Genomic DNA, 25,917 nt, shown 5'->3' on the forward strand with positions numbered 1-25,917 from the left:
CCCCTATGTACAAGAACATAACTACTATAATACTGCTCCCTATGTACAAGAATATAACTACTATAATACTGCCCCTATGTACAATATAACTACTATAATACTGCTCCTATATACAAGAATATAACTACTATAATACTGCCCCCAATGTACAAGAATATAACTAATACTGCTTCATATGTACAAGAATATAACTACTATAATACTGCCCCCTATATACAAGAATATAACTACTATAATACTGCTCCCTATGTACAAGAATATAACTACTATAATACTGCTCCTATGTACAAGAATATAACTACTATAATACTGCCCCTATGTACAATAATATAACTACTATGATTCTTTTGATACTGACAGAACCAATTATATCCTATATGGGCCTTCTGGTTCTGGGTGACGATCCTTACCTGCATTTCCTTGTCTCTAGAGCATCTCACAGTAGAGCGCTTGTCACCATGAATACCTGTAGACAGCCTTCTTTGGTATCACGGATTCCTTGATTTTCCTAACAGTTTGTTACAATGTGTCAGTGCAGATATAATGTGCAGTAATGTGGCTTCAGACTGTAAAGACACCAGAGGAACCAGTTTTTACACCAATCTGTAAAGTGTCATTTTTGTACTTTAATAATCGAAATCTTAACAGTAGACAGCCAGGGAGCGGCGCACAGAGCGGTGTCAGTGCAGTGAGGGGTCATCTAGACATGTGTAAATAAGGCGATGTGCACCTTTGTCGTGAAGGCCAAAACCTCTATGTCTCTGCTGAGGCTTCGGCTGCTCTTTGTGCTGCTGGATTGTGGAGCTGCAGGTTGCGACCTCCGTGGGCCTTCCCTGTGCAGCCGATCGCTCTGTTCCCACTTCTCTCCATGTCACTGACTTGCTGCAGATCGAAGCAGGAGGAGAGCGAGAAGCAGAAATAAGGCACCAAAGTCATCAGTCATATGTGACAAGGTAACGGCGCTGCTTTATCCGTCCCATCAGCGCCTCGGAGGGTGGGTTCCTCACCATCAGTCAGGTGATCCGTCCAGCGCCTCGGAGGGCGGGTACCCCGCCATCAGTCAGGGGATCTGTCCAGCGCCTCGGAGTGTGGGTAACCCGCGATCAGTCAGGGGATCCGTCCAGCGCCTCGGAGGGCGGGTACCTCACTATCAGTCAGGGGATCTGTCCAGCGCCACGGAGTGTGGGTAACCCGCGATCAGTCAGGGGATCCGTCCAGCGCCTCGGAGGGCGGGTACCTCACTATCAGTCAGGGGATCTGTCCAGCGCCACGGAGTGTGGGTAACCCGCGATCAGTCAGGGGATCCGTCCGGCGCCTCAGAGGGCGAGTTCCCTGCTATTAGTTAGGGGATCGGTCCAGCGCCTCAGAGGGCGAGTTCCCCGCTATTAGTTAGGGGATCGGTCCAGCGCCTCAGAGGGCGAGTTCCCCGCTATTAGTTAGGGGATCGGTCCAGCGCCTCAGAGGGCGAGTTCCCCGCTATTAGTTAGGGGATCGGTCTAGAGCCTCGGTGGGTGGGTACCCCGCTATTAGTCAGGGGATCCGTCCAGCGCCTCAGAGGGCGAGTACCCCGCTATCAATCAGGGGATCCATCCAGCGCCTCAAAGGGCAAGTACCCCGCTATCAATCAGGGGATCTGTCCAGCACCCTGGTGTAGTTTCTATTATGGATGCAGACAGAACCCGATATATGAACGCTGGACCTGACTACATCGCAGACATACAGGTTTACACAGGAGCCGTATACACAACAGTGGTCGCTGCTGAAGGTTCACATCTCATTGTAGAAGGGAAGGTTCGCAAACTTACTCTGCGTTTCTATACCCCATCACTGATGAGATCTCTGCTTGCTGTCAGATCACAGAACCGCACAGGACTGTGGTTTTGCTACAACGTATCGGTCAGATCAATCCAGAACAGGATCTGATGATCCCGCTGAGATTTCCTACAGACACATCATATCCAGCCTTCAGCTTTGTGACCGGACCCAGGCAGGACAAGCTATCCCCGCTCACTGACAGAATGCAGAGATCTGAGGAAGCACAAATTATTATTATTATTTTAGATAGAAGCAGAACTTAATGCATTGATGAAGCCATATAACATGGGACTGGATTTAAAGGGCACCTGTCACACATTATGGGCTCGGTGGGTGACATGTAAGGCACTTGGGTCCACAAATATCATGTGATGTGGGGCAGGTTTAAGGCACTAGTAATAAATAAGAATTTGTGAGGGGCTTCACAAGTCGCCGGGGGGGGGGGGGGGGGGGGGGGTAGGACAGGGCGCCTTCCCCATCTGCTACCGGCAGTGAGCTAGAAGGTGTAGGACAGGGGCAGCGGAGCGGCGCTGCTCTTCTCCCCAGGGGTAACATGCAGCGGCTGCGAGAAGGACACGGACTTCATCATACACACGGTGTCCTGGGTGCAGTAGTACACACAGACGCCGACGCGCAGCTCTGGATCAGCGCAGGGGAACTGCAGGGGGAGCGTCACCTCCATGGGGACGGGTGTAGTCAGCGTCCCCATCTCACCGTAGGTTTTCTGTCCAGCAAGAAGCCAATCATGATGACCTGGGGAGGACAAGCAGATCTCTTACTCCAGGCACAATGGCACCTGAGCAGACAGTGTAAAGGAGAAGGCAAAATGCATGCAATGCATAGTGTTAACTACACTCTCTGCCCCATTATGGGCTGAGCGTTGCTGTTCGTCCCCCGTGCTTTACACTGCAGTTCAGCTCCATTAGTGTCTTTAGCTGTGCTAATCTATCACCCAAAAAGACTGCAGATAAATTTAATCAGCGATGAGACAATGATTCTCTGCTGCACTGGGAGCGATGGAAGCTACAGAGAAGCACGTTATACTCCGGTCACATCCAGAGCTGCACTCACAGTTCTACAAGCTGCTCTTTGGAGCTCACCTTCATTCTGCAGGCAGGTCTGCACTCTGGAGCAGCCTTTGTGCTGAGCATTCCTGTAGCGAACCAAGAGGGATTGTGCGACTGCAGCTTTGGAAGTGACTACAGTACAAATGGACATATTATATGTCACCCAGTAGGGGGCGGCGGTGAGATACTTGATCCTGATAAATTGTGCATGCAGCTTTGGATGTGATTAGAGCAGAAACCATGATGTAAGTAAGCATTACACGTGGATTACCTTCTGTGAATAGAAACCAGAAGCTGGGGGCGCCTTCCGTCAGCTTTGCCCCTGCAGGAAGCTGGAGATTCAGGACAAGTTGCAGGGTCTGGCCGGGGGATACAGGTAGGGGCTCCAGCTGAACATTAGGGGTAGATTTCGGCAGCTTTGGGCTCTTGATCCGTATCGGCAGCGCACTGTCCGTCACATCACCCACCTCGCTGGAGAGCACGGGAAGCTGCAAGAGAGGCGTAAATATCAATGACCCAGTATACAAAATTACCTCCAACCCCAGGAGCAAAAAAATCTCACTGAGCACCCACAGCCCGGACCCGAGCGTGAAAATCACTGCAACGGCCTCCATGACAGAGTTCCTGCCGTTACGCGTCTACAGCTCCTAGCAGAGCAGTGTGTCGCCATGGTGACCAATGTCAAACCCTGCTGTCCTGGTTCCACAGAAATGATGGGAGGCAGGAAGGGTGGACACAGTCCGGGAGACCGTGCTCTGCCAGGAGCGGTCTCACAGATTACCACCATCATTTGTAAAGTTCATTTTATTTATTTGCTTGCACTGTAGTAAAGGGTGTGTAAACTTCGGCAATATTTTTATATTGGTATCGGTTTTTGAAATTTTGAACATTTAGTAAACCAGAGAATTAAAACCGCTCTGCCCCGACCCCTCCTCAAGCTCTGACCGCCGATTCCCGAATCTTCGCTGATTGACTGGCTGTGTACAGCAGGGCGACACTATGGACACATTTGGTGGAACTAAAGCTGCACAACTAAATGATCACATAGTAGACAGACAATGTATATTTAACATCTCTGCTGCAGAGCTGCATTCATAATGATGCTCAGTGGAAACTGTGTAAGCTCTGTGTAGGCCCTGAAAACGATGGGAGATTTCAGCTCCGCAGCCTGCAGAACTCTGAATGCAGTGGTCATATAACAAGACGCCACTATATCACATCTATGTGCACGCTTAGGTCAGCACTAGATCTGCACCTAATATACCGCCACGGACTAGAGATCTATAGCGGCCATCTCTGGTATCTGTGGGGAGCGGCCTGATTGTAAGATAAGCGGCGCCAAGATGGTCTGGTTGCTGCTCATCCAGCCCCTGAAATAAGACTGGTGATGTCCGGATACATGTGGCTGGTGAGGCTCGGACCCCAGGACTTCTACTCTCCCCGAGAACGGGAATGGCTTGGTACGTCGCCCCAGTGACTCAGAATCCACAATGGCTTGGTAAATTTCCCCCGTGGCTCAGATTCCTGACGGCTTGGCACGTCTCCCCATGGCTCAAATTCCGGAATAGCTTGGTACGTCTCCCACGTGGCTCAGATTCCAGAATGGCATGGTACGTTTCACGTTCGTTTGGCTCAGATTCAGGAATGGCTTGGTACGTCTCTCCCGTGGCTCAGATTCTGGAATGGCTTGGTACATCTCCCACGTGGCTCAGATTCCAGAATGGCATGGTACGTTTCACGTTCGTTTGGCTCAGATTCAGGAATGGCTTGGTACATCTCCCCCATGGCTGTTTCCGGAATGGCGTGGTATGTCTCCCCTGTGGCTCAGATTCCAGAATAGCATGGTACGTTTCACGTTTGTTTGGCTCAGATTCAGGAATGGCTTGGTACGATTCCCGCGTGGCTCAGATTCCAGAATGGCTTGGTACATCTGTCACGTGGTTCAGTTTCCGGAATGGCTTGGTATGTCTCCCCTGTGGCTCAGGTTCCGGAATGGATTGGTTCGTCTCCCGCGTGGCTCAGTTCCTGGAATGGCTTGGTACATCTCCCCTGTGGCTCAGATTCCAGAATGGCATGGTACGTCTCACATTTGGCTAAGATTCAGGAATGGCTTGGCACGTCTCCCGCTTGGCTCAGATTCCGAAATGGCTTGGTACGTCTCCCCTGTGGCTCAGATTCCAGAATAACTTGGTACGTTTAACCCAAGGCTCAGATTTTGTAAAGGCTTGGTACGTCTCCCCCGTGGCTCAGATGCTGGAATGGCTTGGCACGTCTCACGCGTGGCACAGATTCCGGAATGGCTTGGCACATCTTCCCCATGGCTGAGATTCCGGAATGGCTTGGTACATCTCCATGGCTCAGATTCCGGAATGGCTTGGTACATCTCCCCTGTGGCTCAAATTCCGGAATAGCTTGGTACGTCTCCCTCGTGGCTCAGATTCCAGAATGGCTTGGTACGTCTCCTGCGTGGCTCAGATTCCAGAATGGCATGGTACATCTCCCTCGTGGCTGAGTTTCCAGAATAGATTGGCACGTCTCACACGTGGCTCAGATTCCAGAATGGCTTGGCAACTCTCACACGTGGCTCAGATTCCGGAACGGCTTGGCACGTCTCCGCCAAGGCTCAGATTCTGTAAAGGCTTGGTACATCTCCCCTGTGGATCAGATTCTGGAATGGCTTGGCACGTCTCCCACGTGGCTGATTCCGGAATGGCTAGGTACGTCTCCCTCGTGGCTGATTTTCCAGAATAGCTTGGCACGTCCCACACGTGGCTCAGATTCCGGAACGGCTTGGCATGTCTCCCCCAAGGCTCAGATTCCGGAAGGGTTTGGTACATCTCCCCTGTGGCTCAGATTTCGGAATGACTTGGTAAGTCTCCCTCGTGGCTCAGATTCCGGAATGGCTTGGTACGTCTCCCTCGTGGCTCAGATTTCGGAATGACTTGGTACGTTTCCCTCGTGGCTCAGATTCCGCGTCTGGTATAGTTTTGTTGTTAGAGAAGTTCTGGGAGTTTATAAAAGTCAACAATAAAAGAAGATTTGTACAGAACAAAAGACGCCGATTCTGTGCTGACAGCGAAATGAAGCCCGGCAGCGGCGTGCGGAGTTCACCGCGGCGGTAGCTCTGCATATTGTGGGATCCGGGGAAGCAGTTGTACACATCCACACAGCACAATGTGTGTGGGTGTCAGCGGGGGGGAGGGCGCCTTTATTTGATGACTGATGCGTCTCATTATATTGGCAGGTCCTGCGATGCATCTCACCCCAGATTTCTGCACTGTCTGCCGGATTGATGTGCGGACGCCCACCTCGCTGAGAAAACAAAGACCCCGACTTACAGGAAAGTTTTGCTGCGGCGCAGAGTAATCCAATAGAAACTCACACAATTCAATTATCAGGCAGGACGGCGAACACAAAATGTATCCGGAGATGAGCGGTGCCGCTTCTCCGCACCCGTCATGGAGGTCACAAACAGCAACTTCTTAAAGAGACAGAGTCAAACTATACACACGTCTTAAAGGAATATTCTCATTTTACCCTCAACCAGGGTTGCTGATTTAAAGCAGTAGTTTGCGGCTGAATTTGCCATTGTGTATTGGGAGATGTTTACCGGCATATATATGCATAGTATTTTCTTATCTGTAAAGGAGCCCACGAGACGACCATCTTTTGGGTAGAGTTCTCAGGTGGCACCTGGCAAGGGTTAAAATGTCCCATGTATGGATATGCCATAAAGGAGTATGTTGGGAATACCCCTTTAAGGGCGTGGCGCTTTAAGCCAATTTTTTTTGTATTTTCCATTTGTCTGGTTTCTGGTGCAGGTGTCGGCTTCTAGTAGGAGGCCGTGAGCACGGACAGCACACACGGCGTACGATCGCCGCCTGCTCCTGACAATCACATGTACGGCAACATACTGCTGAGGTGTAATTTATCGCTACAAAAGTGTAAAAGTGCAGAGACAGATCTGGTGACGTCGTTCAGGACGGGGGACGTGGGGTGGAATAGGACCAGAAATGTTCACCGGGGACAAGATCGATGGGAGCCCAACCTCATACAGAACAGGCCGATGCGCGGGGGAAAGAGCCAGAACGGCCGACGTGCGGGGGGGGGGGAAGAGCGGCGCATTGCAGCTCAGCACAACATGGTTATATCCGGCCGCCACTGCTGGAGCAAGTAACATCTGAGTGGGAAGGAGCGGAGTCCCGGGAGCTCCAGACGTACAATGAAGGTATGCAGTGAGGTTTGATCATCAGCGGAGGGTCCGATCCAGCAGGTGAAGGCAGCCACAATGAGGACAAGAAAAGGGTCTCATGCCATCCTATGACTACAGGCACTTTTCTGTGCCAGAAACGCATCAGGTTTCCTTTATTTTATCTGAATCAATAAATGTTACCATTGTATCAGGATGGGAGTGACGAGGTAAACCATGTTCTTTTCCTAACAGCTGATTAATGGGGTCAGACTCCTACCGATCTGCCCTGGGGCGCTGGGCCCCCTGATTCATTACCGATGACTTATCCGAAGAATCAATCTATTGTGATGGGACATAATATCCTGTAACACGGATCGGATTACCTGGCCCGACCGCCGGGACGTCTGGTCTCAGCCTTGTGTATGACGGACACCAGCAGTCGGGACAGGTAATCCGGTCAGAGATTCACGAGGTGCAAAGCTTAAATATGGACATGAGAGATACAAGAAGAATCAGAACAAACCCCAGCCACGCACCACAGACACCATCTTGGTTTGCATGTCCAGAACTTTTATCTGGTGATTATTGGTATCGGCGACGTACAGTAACCTTCCATCTGGCGCGGCGCAGAGACCTCCCGGTTCACTGAATGATGCCTCCATGAAGCTCGGGCCCGGAGCATTGCCCGCCTGCCCTGTACCCGCCAACGTGACGCAGCTCTTGGAATTCGGATCCACGGCTTTGATCTGAAAAGAAAATGGATCAATATAATAACTTTTGATTTAATTGACGCGATATCAGGAAATGTCTCTGGAGAACGACAACTGGACATTTGTCCGCGCACTTTACAACCCAGATCATTAGTGATCGTCGTCAGGTCTGACCTGGAATAGGCCTTTCTTCACAAGCTGGATCCATAAACAGCATTCAGTCTGTGGCGGGACAATTTCCACCTGATCTGCGCTGCAGGATATTTCCCAGAGGTGCTAGAAGTGAACGTGAGCTGCAGAACTGAAAACGGCCATGGCGCGGTGTATGGAGCCATGCACATCCGGGGGCTGCAAACAGCTGAACAGTGAGGGTCCCGCGTGTCAGATCCCCACCCTATCCAATCAACACCTTCCGAGCTGTATGAACTCTAGCACTATCCAAAAAATCAATGCGCCTCTGCTGCCTCCAGAAGCCTCCGCTGTCACAAGAGTTGCAGGCAAATGCGTGCAAACCGGCCTGCGGCCGACAAATAATCTGGTCTACTCCCGGAAATTAGTTGGAAACGCTTCCCCCACACAGTCACTCCCATTCTCCCGTATCATATGAATGCGGAGCATGATGTCACATAACACAATGGATTTTACTTAATGCAAAAAATTATAATTATGGTAGATTACGAAAAAAAAAAAAAAAATCACTATTTAAAAAAATAATAAAAACAATAGGACGCCTTCAGAAACGTGCGGCCTCCACAAGACGTCAGCGCAATCTGCCGCATTATCATATCACAAAAAAACTGATCACAGATTCAGAATTAAGATTTGAGCACAAAGGACTCGATCTGTGATTAATTGCTGCAGATCTAGAAGAACAAAAACCAAGAATCACATTATCCTCCAAATCACGGACAATATGGAGGAGGAGGGCGGGGAGGATATTCATCATAAAATACAGGACGCGGAGAACTGAACCCGATCCGACCACAGACCCAGACTGGTCACTGCAAGATAAACAATGATAACACCGGCAGTCCTATGTAACGCCACAGGCCGAACTCTGGATTTATTAATGTTTCACTAATGATATTTCTTACAATCAGCACAAACACATTTTGTTTTCTGCCTTTAATTTAAAAAATAAAAAGTAAATCAGCCTCACCTTATGATTATAAGAATCTGCCACATACAAGACCCCACTAGTCTGCGCCCAGGACACCCCCAGTGGATGCTGCAGCTTCACATTGATCCCTGCTCCATCGACATCACCGAACGCAAAAAGGTTCTGAGAAAGCAACAAAGTATAAAAATCATTGCCAGAGAAGAAACGCGGAAGATACCGAAACCACAAGTAGGTACAAGAATATTAAATAACTACTATAATACTGCCCCCTATGTACAAGAACATAACTACTATAATACTGCCCCCTATGTACAAGAATATAACTACTATAATACTGCTCCTATGTACAAGAATATAACTACTATAATACTGCCCCCTATGTACAAGAATATAACTACTATAATACTGCCCCCTATGTACAAGAATATAACTACTATAATACTGCCCCTATGTACAAGAATATAACTACTATAATACTGCTCCTATGTACAAGAATATAACTACTATAATACTGCTTCTATGTATGAGAATATAACTACTATAATACTGCCCCTATGTAAAAGAATATAACTACTATAATACTGCTCCTATGTACGAGAACATAACTACCATAATACTGTCCCCTGTGTACAAGAATATAACTACTATAATACTGCTCCTATGTACAAGAATATAACTACTATAATACTGCCCCTATGTACAAGAATATAACTACTATAATACTACTCCTATGTACGAGAACATAACTACTATAATACTGCACCCTGTGTACAAGTATGTAACAACTATAATACTGTCCCCTATGTACAAGAATATAACTACTATAATACTGCTCCTTATGTACAAGAATGTAACTACTATAATAATGCCCCTATATACAAGAATATAACTACTATAATACTAATCCCTCTGTACAAGAATATAACTACTATAATACTGCTCCTATGTACAAGAATATAACTACTATAATACTGCCCCTATGTACAAGAATATAACTACTATAATAGTGCCCCCTATGTACAAGAATATAACTACTATAATACTGCTCCTATGTACAAGAATATAACTACTATAATACTGCCCTTATGTACAAGAATATGACTACTATAATACTGCCCCCTATGTACAAGAATATAACTACTATAATACTGTCCCCTATGTACAAGAATATAACTACTATAATACTGCTCCTTATGTACAAGAATATAACTACTATAATACTAATCCCTATGTACAAGAATATAACTACTATAATACTGTCCCCTATGTACAAGAATATAACTACTATAATACTGTCCCCTATGTACAAGAATATAACTACTATAATACTGCTCCTTATGTACAAGAATATAACTACTATAATACTAATCCCTATGTACAAGAATATAACTACTATAATACTGCCCCCTATGTACAAGAATATAACTACTATAATACTGCCCCCTATGTACAAGAATATAACTACTATAATACTGTCCCCTATGTACAAGAATATAACTACTATAATACTGCTCCTTATGTACAAGAATATAACTACTATAATACTAATCCCTATGTACAAGAATATAACTACTATAATACTGCCCCCTATGTACAAGAATATAACTACTATAATACTAATCCCTATGTACAAGAATGTAACTACTATAACACTGCCCCTATATACAAGAATATAACTACTATAATACTAATCCCTCTGTACAAGAATATAACTACAATAATACTGCTCCTTATGTACAAGAATATAACTACTATAATACTAATCCCTCTGTACAAGAATATAACTACTATAATACTAATCCCTCTGTACAAGAATATAACTACTATAATACTGCCCTTATGTACAAGAATATGACTACTATAATACTGCCCCCTATGTACAAGAATATAACTACTATAATACTGTCCCCTATGTACAAGAATATAACTACTATAATACTGCCCCCTATGTACAAGAATATAACTACTATAATACTAATCCCTATGTACAAGAATGTAACTACTATAACACTGCCCCTATATACAAGAATATAACTACTATAATACTAATCCCTCTGTACAAGAATATAACTACTATAATACTGCCCTTATGTACAAGAATATGACTACTATAATACTGCCCCCTATGTACAAGAATATAACTACTATAATACTGTCCCCTATGTACAAGAATATAACTACTATAATACTGCCCCCTATGTACAAGAATATAACTACTATAATACTAATCCCTCTGTACAAGAATATAACTACTATAATACTGCTTCTATGTACGAGAATATAACTACTATAATACTGCTACTATGTACAAGAATATAACTACTATAATACTGCCCCTATGTACAAGAATATAACTACTATAATACTGCCCCTATGTACGAGAATATAACTACTATAATACTGCCTCCTATGTACGAGAACATAACCACTATAATACTGCCTCCTATATACGAGAACATAACTACTATAATACTGTCCCCTTAGTACAAGGATATAACTACTATAATACTGGCCCCTATGTACAAGAATATAACTACTATAATACTGCCCCCTATGTACAAGAATATAACTACTATAATACTGCCCCCTATGTACAAGAATATAACTACTATAATACTGCCCCCTATGTACAAGAATATAACTACTATAATACTGTCCCCTATGTACAAGAATATAACTACTATAATACTGCTCCTTATGTACAAGAATATAACTACTATAATACTAATCCCTATGTACAAGAATATAACTACTATAATACTGCCCCCTATGTACAAGAATATAACTACTATAATACTAATCCCTATGTACAAGAATGTAACTACTATAACACTGCCCCTATATACAAGAATATAACTACTATAATACTAATCCCTCTGTACAAGAATATAACTACAATAATACTGCTCCTTATGTACAAGAATATAACTACTATAATACTAATCCCTCTGTACAAGAATATAACTACTATAATACTAATCCCTCTGTACAAGAATATAACTACTATAATACTGCCCTTATGTACAAGAATATGACTACTATAATACTGCCCCCTATGTACAAGAATATAACTACTATAATACTGTCCCCTATGTACAAGAATATAACTACTATAATACTGCCCCCTATGTACAAGAATATAACTACTATAATACTAATCCCTATGTACAAGAATGTAACTACTATAACACTGCCCCTATATACAAGAATATAACTACTATAATACTAATCCCTCTGTACAAGAATATAACTACTATAATACTGCCCTTATGTACAAGAATATGACTACTATAATACTGCCCCCTATGTACAAGAATATAACTACTATAATACTGTCCCCTATGTACAAGAATATAACTACTATAATACTGCCCCCTATGTACAAGAATATAACTACTATAATACTAATCCCTCTGTACAAGAATATAACTACTATAATACTGCTTCTATGTACGAGAATATAACTACTATAATACTGCTACTATGTACAAGAATATAACTACTATAATACTGCCCCTATGTACAAGAATATAACTACTATAATACTGCCCCTATGTACGAGAATATAACTACTATAATACTGCCTCCTATGTACGAGAACATAACCACTATAATACTGCCTCCTATATACGAGAACATAACTACTATAATACTGTCCCCTTAGTACAAGGATATAACTACTATAATACTGGCCCCTATGTACAAGAATATAACTACTATAATACTGCCCCCTATGTACAAGAATATAACTACTATAATACTAATCCCTCTGTACAAGAATATAACTACTATAATACTGCTTCTATGTACAAGAATATAACTACTATAATACTGCTCCTATGTACAAGAATATAGCTACTATAATACTGCTCCTATGTACAAGAATATAACTACTATAATACTAATCCCTCTGTACAAGAATATAACTACTATAATAATGTCCCTATGTATAAGAATATAACTATTATAATACTAATCCCTCTGTACAAGAATATAACTACTATAATACTGCCCCCTCTGTACAAGAATATAACTACTATAATACTGCCCCTCTGTACAAGAAAAAACTACTATAATACTGCCCCTATGTACAAGAATATAACTACTATAATACTGCCTCCTATGTACGAGAACATAACTACTATAATGCTGCCTCCTATATACGAGAACATAACTACTATAATACTGCCCCCTGTGTACAAGAATATAACAACTATAATACTGTCCCCTATGTACAAGAATGTAACTACTATAATACTGCCCCTATATACAAGAATATAACTACTATAATACTAATCCCTCTGTACAAGAATATAACTACTATAATACTGCTCCTATGTACAAGAATATAACTACTATAATACTGCTCCTATGTACAAGAATATAACTACTATAATACTGCCCCTATGTACAAGAATATAACTACTAGAATAGTGCCCCTATATACAAGAATATAACTACTATAATACTAATCCCTCTGTACAAGAATATAACTACTATAATACTGCTCCTATGTACAAGAATATAACAACTATAATACTGTCCCCTATGTACAAGAATATAACTACTATAATACTGCTCCTTATGTACAAGAATGTAACTACTATAATACTGCCCCTATATACAAGAATATAACTACTATAATACTAATCCCTCTGTACAAGAATATAACTACTATAGTACTGCTCCTATGTACAAGAATATAACTACTATAATACTGCTCCTATGTACAAGAATATAACTACTATAATACTGCTCCTATGTACAAGAATATAACTACTATAATACTGCCCCTATGTACAAGAATATAACTACTATAATACTGCCCCTATGTACGAGAATATAACTACTATAATACTGCCTCCTATGTACGAGAACATAACTACTATAATACTGCCTCCTATATACGAGAACATAACTACTATAATACTGTCCCCTTAGTACAAGGATATAACTACTATAATACTGGCCCCTATGTACAAGAATATAACTACTATAATACTGCCCCCTATGTACAAGAATATAACTACTATAATACTGCCCTTATGTACAAGAATATGACTACTATAAAACTGCCCCCTATGTACAAGAATATAACTACTATAATACTAATCCCTCTGTACAAGAATATAACTACTATAGTACTGCCCCTATGTACAAGAATATAACTACTATAATATTGCTCCTTATGTACAAGAATATAACTACTATAATACTAATCCCTATGTACAAGAATATAACTACTATAATACTAAAATACTGCCCCTATATACAAGAATATAACTATTATAATAATTCTCCTATGTACAAGAATATTACTATAATACTAATCCCTCTGTACAAGAATATAACTACTATAATACTGCTCCTATGTACAAGAATATAACTACTATAATACTGCCTCCTATGTACAAGAATATAACTACTATAATAGTGCCCCTATGTACAAGAATATAACTACTATAATAGTGCCCCCTATGTACAAGAATATAACTACTATAATACTGTCCCTATGTACAAGAATATAACTATTATAATAATGCTCCTATGTACAAGAATATAACTACTATAATACTAATCCCTCTGTACAAGAATATAACTACTATAATACTGCTCCTATGTACAATATAACTACTATAACACTGCCCCTATGTACAAGAATATAACTACTATAATACTGCTCCTATGTACAAGAATATAACTACTATAATACTGCTCCTTATGTACAAGAATATAACTACTATAATACAGCCCCCTATGTACAAGAATATAACTACTATAATAATGCCCCTATATACAAGAATATAACTACTATAATACTAATCCCTCTGTACAAGAATATAACTACTATAATACTGCCCCTATGTACAATATAACTACTATAATAGTGCCCCCTATGTACAAGAATATAACTACTATAATACTGCTCCTATGTACAAGAATATAACTACTATAATAGTGCCCCCTATGTACAAGAATATAACTACTATAATACTGCTCCTATGTACAAGAATATAACTACCATAATACTGCTCCTATGTACAAGAATATAACTACTATAATAGTGCCCCCTATGTACAAGAATATAACTACTATAATACTGCTCCTATGTACAAGAATATAACTACTATAATACTGCCCCTATGTACAAGAATATAACTACTATAATACTGCTCCTATGTACAAGAATATAACTACTATAATACTGCCCCTATGTACAAGAATATAACTACTATAATACTGCCCCTATGTACGAGAACATAACTACTATAATACTGCCTCCTATATACGAGAACATAACTACTATAATACTGTCCCCTTAGTACAAGGATATAACTACTATAATACTGGCCCCTATGTACAAGAATATAACTACTATAATACTGCCCCCTATGTACAAGAATATAACTACTATAATACTGCCCTTATGTACAAGAATATGACTACTATAATACTGCCCCCTATGTACAAGAATATAACTACCATAATACTAATCCCTCTGTACAAGAATATAACTACAATAATACTGCTCCGAGGTACAAGAATATAACTACTATAGTACTGCCCCTATGTACAAGAATATAACTACTATAATACTAATCCCTCTGTACAAGAATATAACTACTATAATACTGTCCCTATGTACAAGAATATAACTACTATAATACTAATCCCTCTGTACAAGAATATAACTACTAAAATACTGCCCCCTCTGTACAGAATATAACTACTATAACACTGCCCCTCTGTACAAGAATATAACTACTATAATAGTGCCCCCTATGTACAAGAATATAACTACTATAATACTAATCCCTCTGTACAAGAATATAACTACTATAATACTGTCCCTATGTACAAGAAAATAACTACTATAATACTAATCCCTCTGTACAAGAACATAACTACTATAATACTGCCCCTATATACAAGAATATAACTACTATAATAATGCTCCTATGTACAAGAATATAACTACTATAATACTAATCCATATGTACAAGAATATAACTACTATAATACTGCCTCCTATGTACGAGAACATAACTACTATAATACTGCCCCCTATGTACAAGAATATAACTACTATAATACTGCCCCCTATGTACAAGAATATAACTACTATAATACTGCCTCCTATGTACAAGAATATAACTACTATAATACTGCCCTTATGTACAAGAATATGACTACTATAATAGTGCCCCCTATGTACAAGAATATAACTACTATAATACTAATCCCTATGTACAAGAATATAACTACTATAATAGTGCCCCCTATGTACAAGAATATAACTACTATAATACTAATCCCTATGTACAAGAATGTAACTACCATAATACTGCCTCCTATGTACGAGAACATAACTACTATAATACTGCCTCCTATATACGAGAACATAACTACTATAATACTGCCCCCTATGTACAAGAACATAACTACTATAATACTGCCCCTATATACAAGAATATAACTACTATAATAATGCTCCTATGTACAAGAATATAACTACTATAATACTAATCCATATGTACAAGAATATAACTACTATAATACTGCCTCCTATGTACGAGAACATAACTACTATAATACTGCCTCCTATATACGAGAACATAACTACTATAATACTGCCCCCTATGTACAAGAATATAACTACTATAATACTGCCCCCTATGTACAAGAATATAACTACTATAATACTGCCTCCTATGTACAAGAATATAACTAATATAATACTGCCCTTATGTACAAGAATATGACTACTATAATACTGCCCCCTATGTACAAGAATATAACTACCATAATACTAATCCCTCTGTACAAGAATATAACTACAATAATACTGCTCCGAGGTACAAGAATATAACTACTATAGTACTGCCCCTATGTACAAGAATATAACTACTATAATTTTGCTCCTTATGTACAAGAATATAACTACTATAATACTAATCCCTATGTACAAGAATATAACTACTATAATACTAATCCCTCTGTACAAGAATATAACTACTATAATACTGTCCCTATGTACAAGAATATAACTACTATAATACTAATCCCTCTGTACAAGAATATAACTACTATAATACTGCCCCCTCTGTACAGAATATAACTACTATAACACTGCCCCTCTGTACAAGAATATAACTACTATAATAGTGCCCCCTATGTACAAGAATATAACTACTATAATACTAATCCCTCTGTACAAGAATATAACTACTATAATACTGTCCCTATGTACAAGAAAATAACTACTATAATACTAATCCCTCTGTACAAGAACATAACTACTATAATACTGCCCCTATATACAAGAATATAACTACTATAATAATGCTCCTATGTACAAGAATATAACTACTATAATACTAATCCATATGTACAAGAATATAACTACTATAATACTGCCTCCTATGTACGAGAACATAACTACTATAATACTGCCTCCTATATACGAGAACATAACTACTATAATACTGCCCCCTATGTACAAGAATATAACTACTATAATACTGCCCCCTATGTACAAGAATATAACTACTATAATACTGCCTCCTATGTACAAGAATATAACTACTATAATACTGCCCTTATGTACAAGAATATGACTACTATAATAGTGCCCCCTATGTACAAGAATATAACTACTATAATACTAATCCCTATGTACAAGAATGTAACTACCATAATACTGCCCCTACATACAAGAATATAACTACTATAATACTAATCCCTCTGTACAAGAATATAACTACAATAATACTGCTCCGAGGTACAAGACTATAACTACTATAATACTGCCCCTATGTACAAGAATATAACTACTATAATACTGCTCCTTATGTACAAGAATATAACTACTATAATACTAATCCCTATGTACAAGAATATAACTACTATAATACTAATCCCTCTGTACAAGAATATAACTACTATAATACTGTCCCTATGTACAAGAATATAACTACTATAATAATGCTCCTATGTACAAGAATACAACTACTATAATACTAATCCATATGTACAAGAATATAACTACTATAATACTGCCCCTATGTACAAGAATATAACTATTATAATAATTCTCCTATGTACAAGAATATAACTACTATAATACTGCTCCTATGTACAAGAATATAACTACTATAATACTAATCCCTCTGTACAAGAATATAACTACTATAATACTGCTACTAGGTACAATATAACTACTATAACACTGCCCCTATGTACAAGAATATAACTACTATAATACTGCTCCTATGTACAAGAATATAACTACTATAATAGTGCCCCTATGTACAAGAATATAACTACTATAATAGTGCCCCCTATGTACAAGAATATAACTACTATAATACTGCTCCTATGTACAAGAATATAACTACTATAATACTGTCCCTATGTACAAGAATATAACTACTATAATACTGTCCCTATGTACAAGAAAATAACTATTATAATAATGCTCCTATGTACAAGAATATAACTACTATAATACTAATCCCTCTGTACAAGAATATAACTACTATAATACTGCTCCTAGGTACAATATAACTACTATAACACTGCCCCTATGTACAAGAATATAACTACTATAATACTGCTCCTTATGTACAAGAATGTAACTACTATAATAATGCCCCTATATACAAGAATATAACTACTATAATACTAATCCCTCTGTACAAGAATATAACTACTATAATACTGCTCCTATGTACAAGAATATAACTACTATAATTCTGCCCCTATGTACAAGAATATAACTACTATAATAGTGCCCCCTATGTACAAGAATATAACTACTATAATACTGCTCCTATGTACAAGAATATAATTACTATAATACTGCTCCTATGTACAAGAATATAACTACTATAATACTGCTCCTATGTACAAGAATATGACTACTATAATACTGCCCCCTATGTAAAAGAATATAACTACTATAATAATGTCCCCTATGTACAAGAATATAACTACTATAATACTGCTCCTTATGTACAAGAATGTAACTACTATAACACTGCCCCTATATACAAGAATATAACTACTATAATACTAATCCCTCTGAACAAGAATATAACTACAATAATACTGCTCCGAGGTACAAGAATATAACTACTATAGTACTGCTCCTTATGTACAAGAATATAACTACTATAATACTAATCCCTATGTACAAGAATATAACTACTATAATACTAATCCCTCTGTACAAGAATATAACTACTATAATACTGCCCTTATGTACAAGAATATGACTACTATAATACTGCCCCTATGTACAAGAATATAACTACTATAATACTGTCCCCTATGTACAAGAATATAACTACTATAATACTGCCCCTATGTACAAGAATATAACTACCATAATACTAATCCCTATGTACAAGAATGTAACTACTATAACACTGCCCCCATATACAAGAATATAACTACTATAATACTGCCCCCTCTGTACAAGAATATAACTACTATAATACTGCCCCCTCTGTACAAGAATATAACTACTATAACACTGCCCCTCTGTAAAAGAATATAACTACTATAATAGTGCCCCCTATGTACAAGAATATAACTACTATAATAGTAATCCCTCTGTACAAGAATATAACTACTATAATACTGCTCCTATGTACAAGAATATAACTACTATAATACTGCTTCTATGTACGAGAATATAACTACTATAATACTGCTACTATGTACGAGAATATAACTACTATAATACTGCTTCTATGTACAAGAATATAACCACTATAATACTGCTCCCTATGTACAAGAATATAACTACTATAATACTGCTTCTATGTACAAGAATATAACTACTATAATACTGCTCCTATGTACAAGAATATAGCTACTATAATACTGCTCCCTATGTACAAGAATATAACTACTATAATACTGCTCCTATGTACAAGAATATAACTACTCTAATACTGCTCCTATGTACGAGAATATAACTACTATAATACTGCTCCTATGTACAAGAATATAACTACTATAATACTGCCCCTATGTACAAGAATATAACTACTATAATACTGCCCCTATGTACAAGAATAAAACTACTATAATACTGCCCCTATGTACGAGAACATAACTACTATAATACTGCCTCCTATGTACGAGAACATAACTACTATAATACTGCCTCCTATATACGAGAACATAACTACTATAATACTGCCCCCTGTGTACAAGAATATAACTATAATACTGTCCCCTATGTACAAGAATATAACTACTATAATACTGCTCCTTATGTACAAGAATGTAACTATAATACTGCCCCTATATACAAGAATATAACTACTATAATACTAATCCCTCTGTACAAGAATATAACTACTATAATACTGCTCCTATGTACAAGAATATAACTACTATAATACTGCCCCTATGTACAAGAATATAACTACTATAATAGTGCCCCCTATGTACAAGAATATAACTACTATAATACTGTCCCTATGTACAAGAATATAACTACTATAATACTGCCCCCTATGTACAAGAATATAACTACTATAATACTGCCCCCTATGTGCAAGAATATAACTACTATAATACTGTCCCTATGTACAAGAATATAACTACTATAATACTGCCTCCTATGTACAAGAACATAACTACTATAATACTGCCTCCTATATACGAGAACATAACTACTATAATACTGTCCCCTTAGTACAAGGATATAACTACTATAATACTGGCCCCTTAGTACAAGGATATAACTACTATAATACTGGCCCCTATGTACAAGAATATAACTACTATAATACTAATCCCTCTGTACAAGAATATAACTACTATAATACTGCTTCTATGTACAAGAATATAACTACTATAATACTGCTCCTATGTACAAGAATATAACTACTATAATACTGCTCCTATGTACAAGATTACAACTACTATAATACTAATCCCTCTGTACAAGAATATAACTACTATAATACTGCCCCCTCTGTACAAGAATATAACTACTATAATACTGCCCCTCTGTACAAAAAAAAACTACTATAATACTGCCCCTATGTACAAGAATATAACTACTATAATACTGCCTCCTATGTACGAGAACATAACTACTATAATACTGCCTCCTATATACGAGAACATAACTACTATAATACTGCCCCCTGTGTACAAGAATATAACAACTATAATACTGTCCCCTATGTACAAGAATATAACTACTATAATACTGCCTCCTATATACGAGAACATAACTACTATAATACTGCTCCTTATGTACAAGAATATAACTACTATAATACTGCCCCATATACAAGAATATAACTACTATAATACTAATCCCTCTGTACAAGAATATAACTACTATAATACTGCTCCTATGTACAAGAATATAACTACTATAATACTGCCCCTATGTACAAGAATATAACTACTATAATAGTGCCCCCTATGTACAAGAATATAACTACTATAATACTGCTCCTATGTACAAGAATATAACTACTATAATACTGCCCCTATGTACAAGAATATAACTACTATAATAGTGCCCCCTATGTACAAGAATATAACTACTATAATACTGCTCCTATGTACAAGAATATAACTACTATAATACTGCCCCTATGTACAAGAATATAACTACTATAATACTGCCCCTATGTACGAGAATATAACTACTATAGTACTGCCTCCTATGTACGAGAACATAACTACTATAATACTGCCTCCTATATACGAGAACATAACTACTATAATACTGTCCCCTTAGTACAAGGATATAACTACTATAATACTGGCCCCTATGTACAAGAATATAACTACTATAATACTGCCCCGTATGTACAAGAATATAACTACTATAATACTGCCCTTATGTACAAGAATATGACTACTATAATACTGCCCCCTATGTACAAGAATATAACTACTATAATACTAATCCCTCTGCACAAGAATATAACTACAATAATACTGCTCCGAGGTACAAGAATATAACTACTATAGTACTGCCCCTATGTACAAGAATATAACTACTATAATATTGCTCCTTATGTACAAGAATATAACTACTATAATATTTCTCCTTATGTACAAGAATATAACTACTATAATACTAATCCCTCTGTACAAGAATATAACTACTATAATACTGCCCCCTCTGTACAAGAATTTAACTACTATAACACTGCCCCTCTGTAAAAGAATATAACTACTATAATAGTGCCCCCTATGTACAAGAATATAACTACTATAATACTAATCCCTCTGTACAAGAATATAACTACTATAATAGTGCCCCCTATGTACAAGAATATAACTACTATAATACTGCCCCTATATACAAGAATATAACTACTATAATACTAATCCCTCTGTACAAGAATATAACTACTATAATACTGCTCCTATGTACAAGAATATAACTACTATAATACTGCTCCTATGTAAAAGAATATAACTACTATAATACTGCCCCTATGTACAAGAATATAACTACTATAATACTGCCCCTATGTACAAGAATATAACTACTATAATACTGCTCCTATGTACAAGAATATAACTACTATAATACTGCTCCTATGTACAAGAATATAACTACTATAATACTGCCCCTATGTACAAGAATATAACTACTATAATACTGCCCCCTATGTACAAGAATATAACTACTATAATACTGCCCCCTATGTGCAAGAATATAACTACTATAATACTGCCCCTATGTACGAGAATATAACTACTATAATACTGCCTCCTATGTACGAGAACATAACTACTATAATACTGCCTCCTATATACGAGAACATTACTATAATACTGCCCCCTATGTACAAGAATATAACTACTATAATACTGCCCCCTATGTACAAGAATATAACTACTATAATACTGCCTCCTATGTACAAGAATATAACTACTATAATACTGCCCTTATGTACAAGAATATGACTACTATAATACTGCCCCCTATGTACAAGAATATAACTACTATAATACTGCCCCCTATGTACAAGAATATGACTACTATAATACTGCCCCCTATGTACAAGAATATAACTACTATAATACTGCTCCTTATGTACAAGAATATAACTACTATAATACTGCTCCTTATGTACAAGAATATAACTACTATAATACTAATCCCTATGTACAAGAATATAACTACTATAATACTAATCCCTATGTACAAGAATATAACTACTATAATAGTGCCCCCTATGTACAAAAATATAACTACTATAATACTAATCCCTATGTACAAGAATGTAACTACCATAATACTGCCCCTATATACAAGAATATAACTACTATAATAGTAATCCCTCTGTACAAGAATATAACTACAATAATACTACTCCGAGGTACAAGACTATAACTACTATAATACTGCCCCTATGTACAAGAATATAACTACTATAATACTGCTCCTTATGTACAAGAATGTAACTACTATAACACTGCCCCTATATACAAGAATATAACTACTATAATACTAATCCCTCTGAACAAGAATATAACTACAATAATACTGCTCCGAGGTACAAGAATATAACTACTATAGTACTGCTCCTTATGTACAAGAATATAACTACTATAATACTAATCCCTATGTACAAGAATATAACTACTATAATACTAATCCCTCTGTACAAGAATATAACTACTATAATACTGCCCTTATGTACAAGAATATGACTACTATAATACTGCCCCTATGTACAAGAATATAACTACTATAATACTGTCCCCTATGTACAAGAATATAACTACTATAATACTGCCCCTATGTACAAGAATATAACTACCATAATACTAATCCCTATGTACAAGAATGTAACTACTATAACACTGCCCCCATATACAAGAATATAACTACTATAATACTGCCCCCTCTGTACAAGAATATAACTACTATAATACTGCCCCCTCTGTACAAGAATATAACTACTATAACACTGCCCCTCTGTAAAAGAATATAACTACTATAATAGTGCCCCCTATGTACAAGAATATAACTACTATAATAGTAATCCCTCTGTACAAGAATATAACTACTATAATACTGCTCCTATGTACAAGAATATAACTACTATAATACTGCTTCTATGTACGAGAATATAACTACTATAATACTGCTACTATGTACGAGAATATAACTACTATAATACTGCTTCTATGTACAAGAATATAACCACTATAATACTGCTCCCTATGTACAAGAATATAACTACTATAATACTGCTTCTATGTACAAGAATATAACTACTATAATACTGCTCCTATGTACAAGAATATAGCTACTATAATACTGCTCCCTATGTACAAGAATATAACTACTATAATACTGCTCCTATGTACAAGAATATAACTACTCTAATACTGCTCCTATGTACGAGAATATAACTACTATAATACTGCTCCTATGTACAAGAATATAACTACTATAATACTGCCCCTATGTACAAGAATATAACTACTATAATACTGCCCCTATGTACAAGAATAAAACTACTATAATACTGCCCCTATGTACGAGAACATAACTACTATAATACTGCCTCCTATGTACGAGAACATAACTACTATAATACTGCCTCCTATATACGAGAACATAACTACTATAATACTGCCCCCTGTGTACAAGAATATAACTATAATACTGTCCCCTATGTACAAGAATATAACTACTATAATACTGCTCCTTATGTACAAGAATGTAACTATAATACTGCCCCTATATACAAGAATATAACTACTATAATACTAATCCCTCTGTACAAGAATATAACTACTATAATACTGCTCCTATGTACAAGAATATAACTACTATAATACTGCCCCTATGTACAAGAATATAACTACTATAATAGTGCCCCCTATGTACAAGAATATAACTACTATAATACTGTCCCTATGTACAAGAATATAACTACTATAATACTGCCCCCTATGTACAAGAATATAACTACTATAATACTGCCCCCTATGTGCAAGAATATAACTACTATAATACTGTCCCTATGTACAAGAATATAACTACTATAATACTGCCTCCTATGTACAAGAACATAACTACTATAATACTGCCTCCTATATACGAGAACATAACTACTATAATACTGTCCCCTTAGTACAAGGATATAACTACTATAATACTGGCCCCTATGTACAAGAATATAACTACTATAATACTAATCCCTCTGTACAAGAATATAACTACTATAATACTGCTTCTATGTACAAGAATATAACTACTATAATACTGCTCCTATGTACAAGAATATAACTACTATAATACTGCTCCTATGTACAAGATTACAACTACTATAATACTAATCCCTCTGTACAAGAATATAACTACTATAATACTGCCCCCTCTGTACAAGAATATAACTACTATAATACTGCCCCTCTGTACAAAAAAAAACTACTATAATACTGCCCCTATGTACAAGAATATAACTACTATAATACTGCCTCCTATGTACGAGAACATAACTACTATAATACTGCCTCCTATATACGAGAACATAACTACTATAATACTGCCCCCTGTGTACAAGAATATAACAACTATAATACTGTCCCCTATGTACAAGAATATAACTACTATAATACTGCCTCCTATATACGAGAACATAACTACTATAATACTGCTCCTTATGTACAAGAATATAACTACTATAATACTGCCCCATATACAAGAATATAACTACTATAATACTAATCCCTCTGTACAAGAATATAACTACTATAATACTGCTCCTATGTACAAGAATATAACTACTATAATACTGCCCCTATGTACAAGAATATAACTACTATAATAGTGCCCCCTATGTACAAGAATATAACTACTATAATATTGCTCCTTATGTACAAGAATATAACTACTATAATACTAATCCCTCTGTACAAGAATATAACTACTATAATAGTGCCCCCTATGTACAAGAATATAACTACTATAATACTGCCCCTATATACAAGAATATA

General features: G+C 37.6%; 1 protein-coding gene across 3 annotated transcripts in view; it reads right to left on the reverse strand.

The window, feature by feature from the left end:
• Nucleotides 1-606: 606 nt before the first annotated feature.
• The window catches only part of NHLRC2 (NHL repeat containing 2), a 76,557-nt gene continuing 51,246 nt past the window's right edge, over nucleotides 607-25,917 (reverse strand). For all 3 annotated transcript variants that reach the window (XM_073556634.1, XM_073556633.1, XM_073556632.1), the window contains 4 exons: nucleotides 8,944-9,066; nucleotides 7,611-7,820; nucleotides 3,154-3,370; nucleotides 607-2,568 (listed from right to left, as the gene is read on the reverse strand). In XM_073556634.1, the coding sequence (XP_073412735.1) occupies nucleotides 2,312-2,568; nucleotides 3,154-3,370; nucleotides 7,611-7,820; nucleotides 8,944-9,066 (807 nt within the window). In that variant the 3' untranslated portion in view covers nucleotides 607-2,311. The remainder of the gene's footprint in view (nucleotides 2,569-3,153; nucleotides 3,371-7,610; nucleotides 7,821-8,943; nucleotides 9,067-25,917) is intronic.

This window comes from Dendrobates tinctorius, unplaced genomic scaffold (genome assembly GCF_039654945.1).
Source record: "Dendrobates tinctorius isolate UK_male_01 unplaced genomic scaffold, ASM3965494v1 ptg000236l, whole genome shotgun sequence".
In the NCBI taxonomy this organism is placed as follows: Eukaryota; Metazoa; Chordata; class Amphibia; order Anura; family Dendrobatidae; genus Dendrobates; species Dendrobates tinctorius.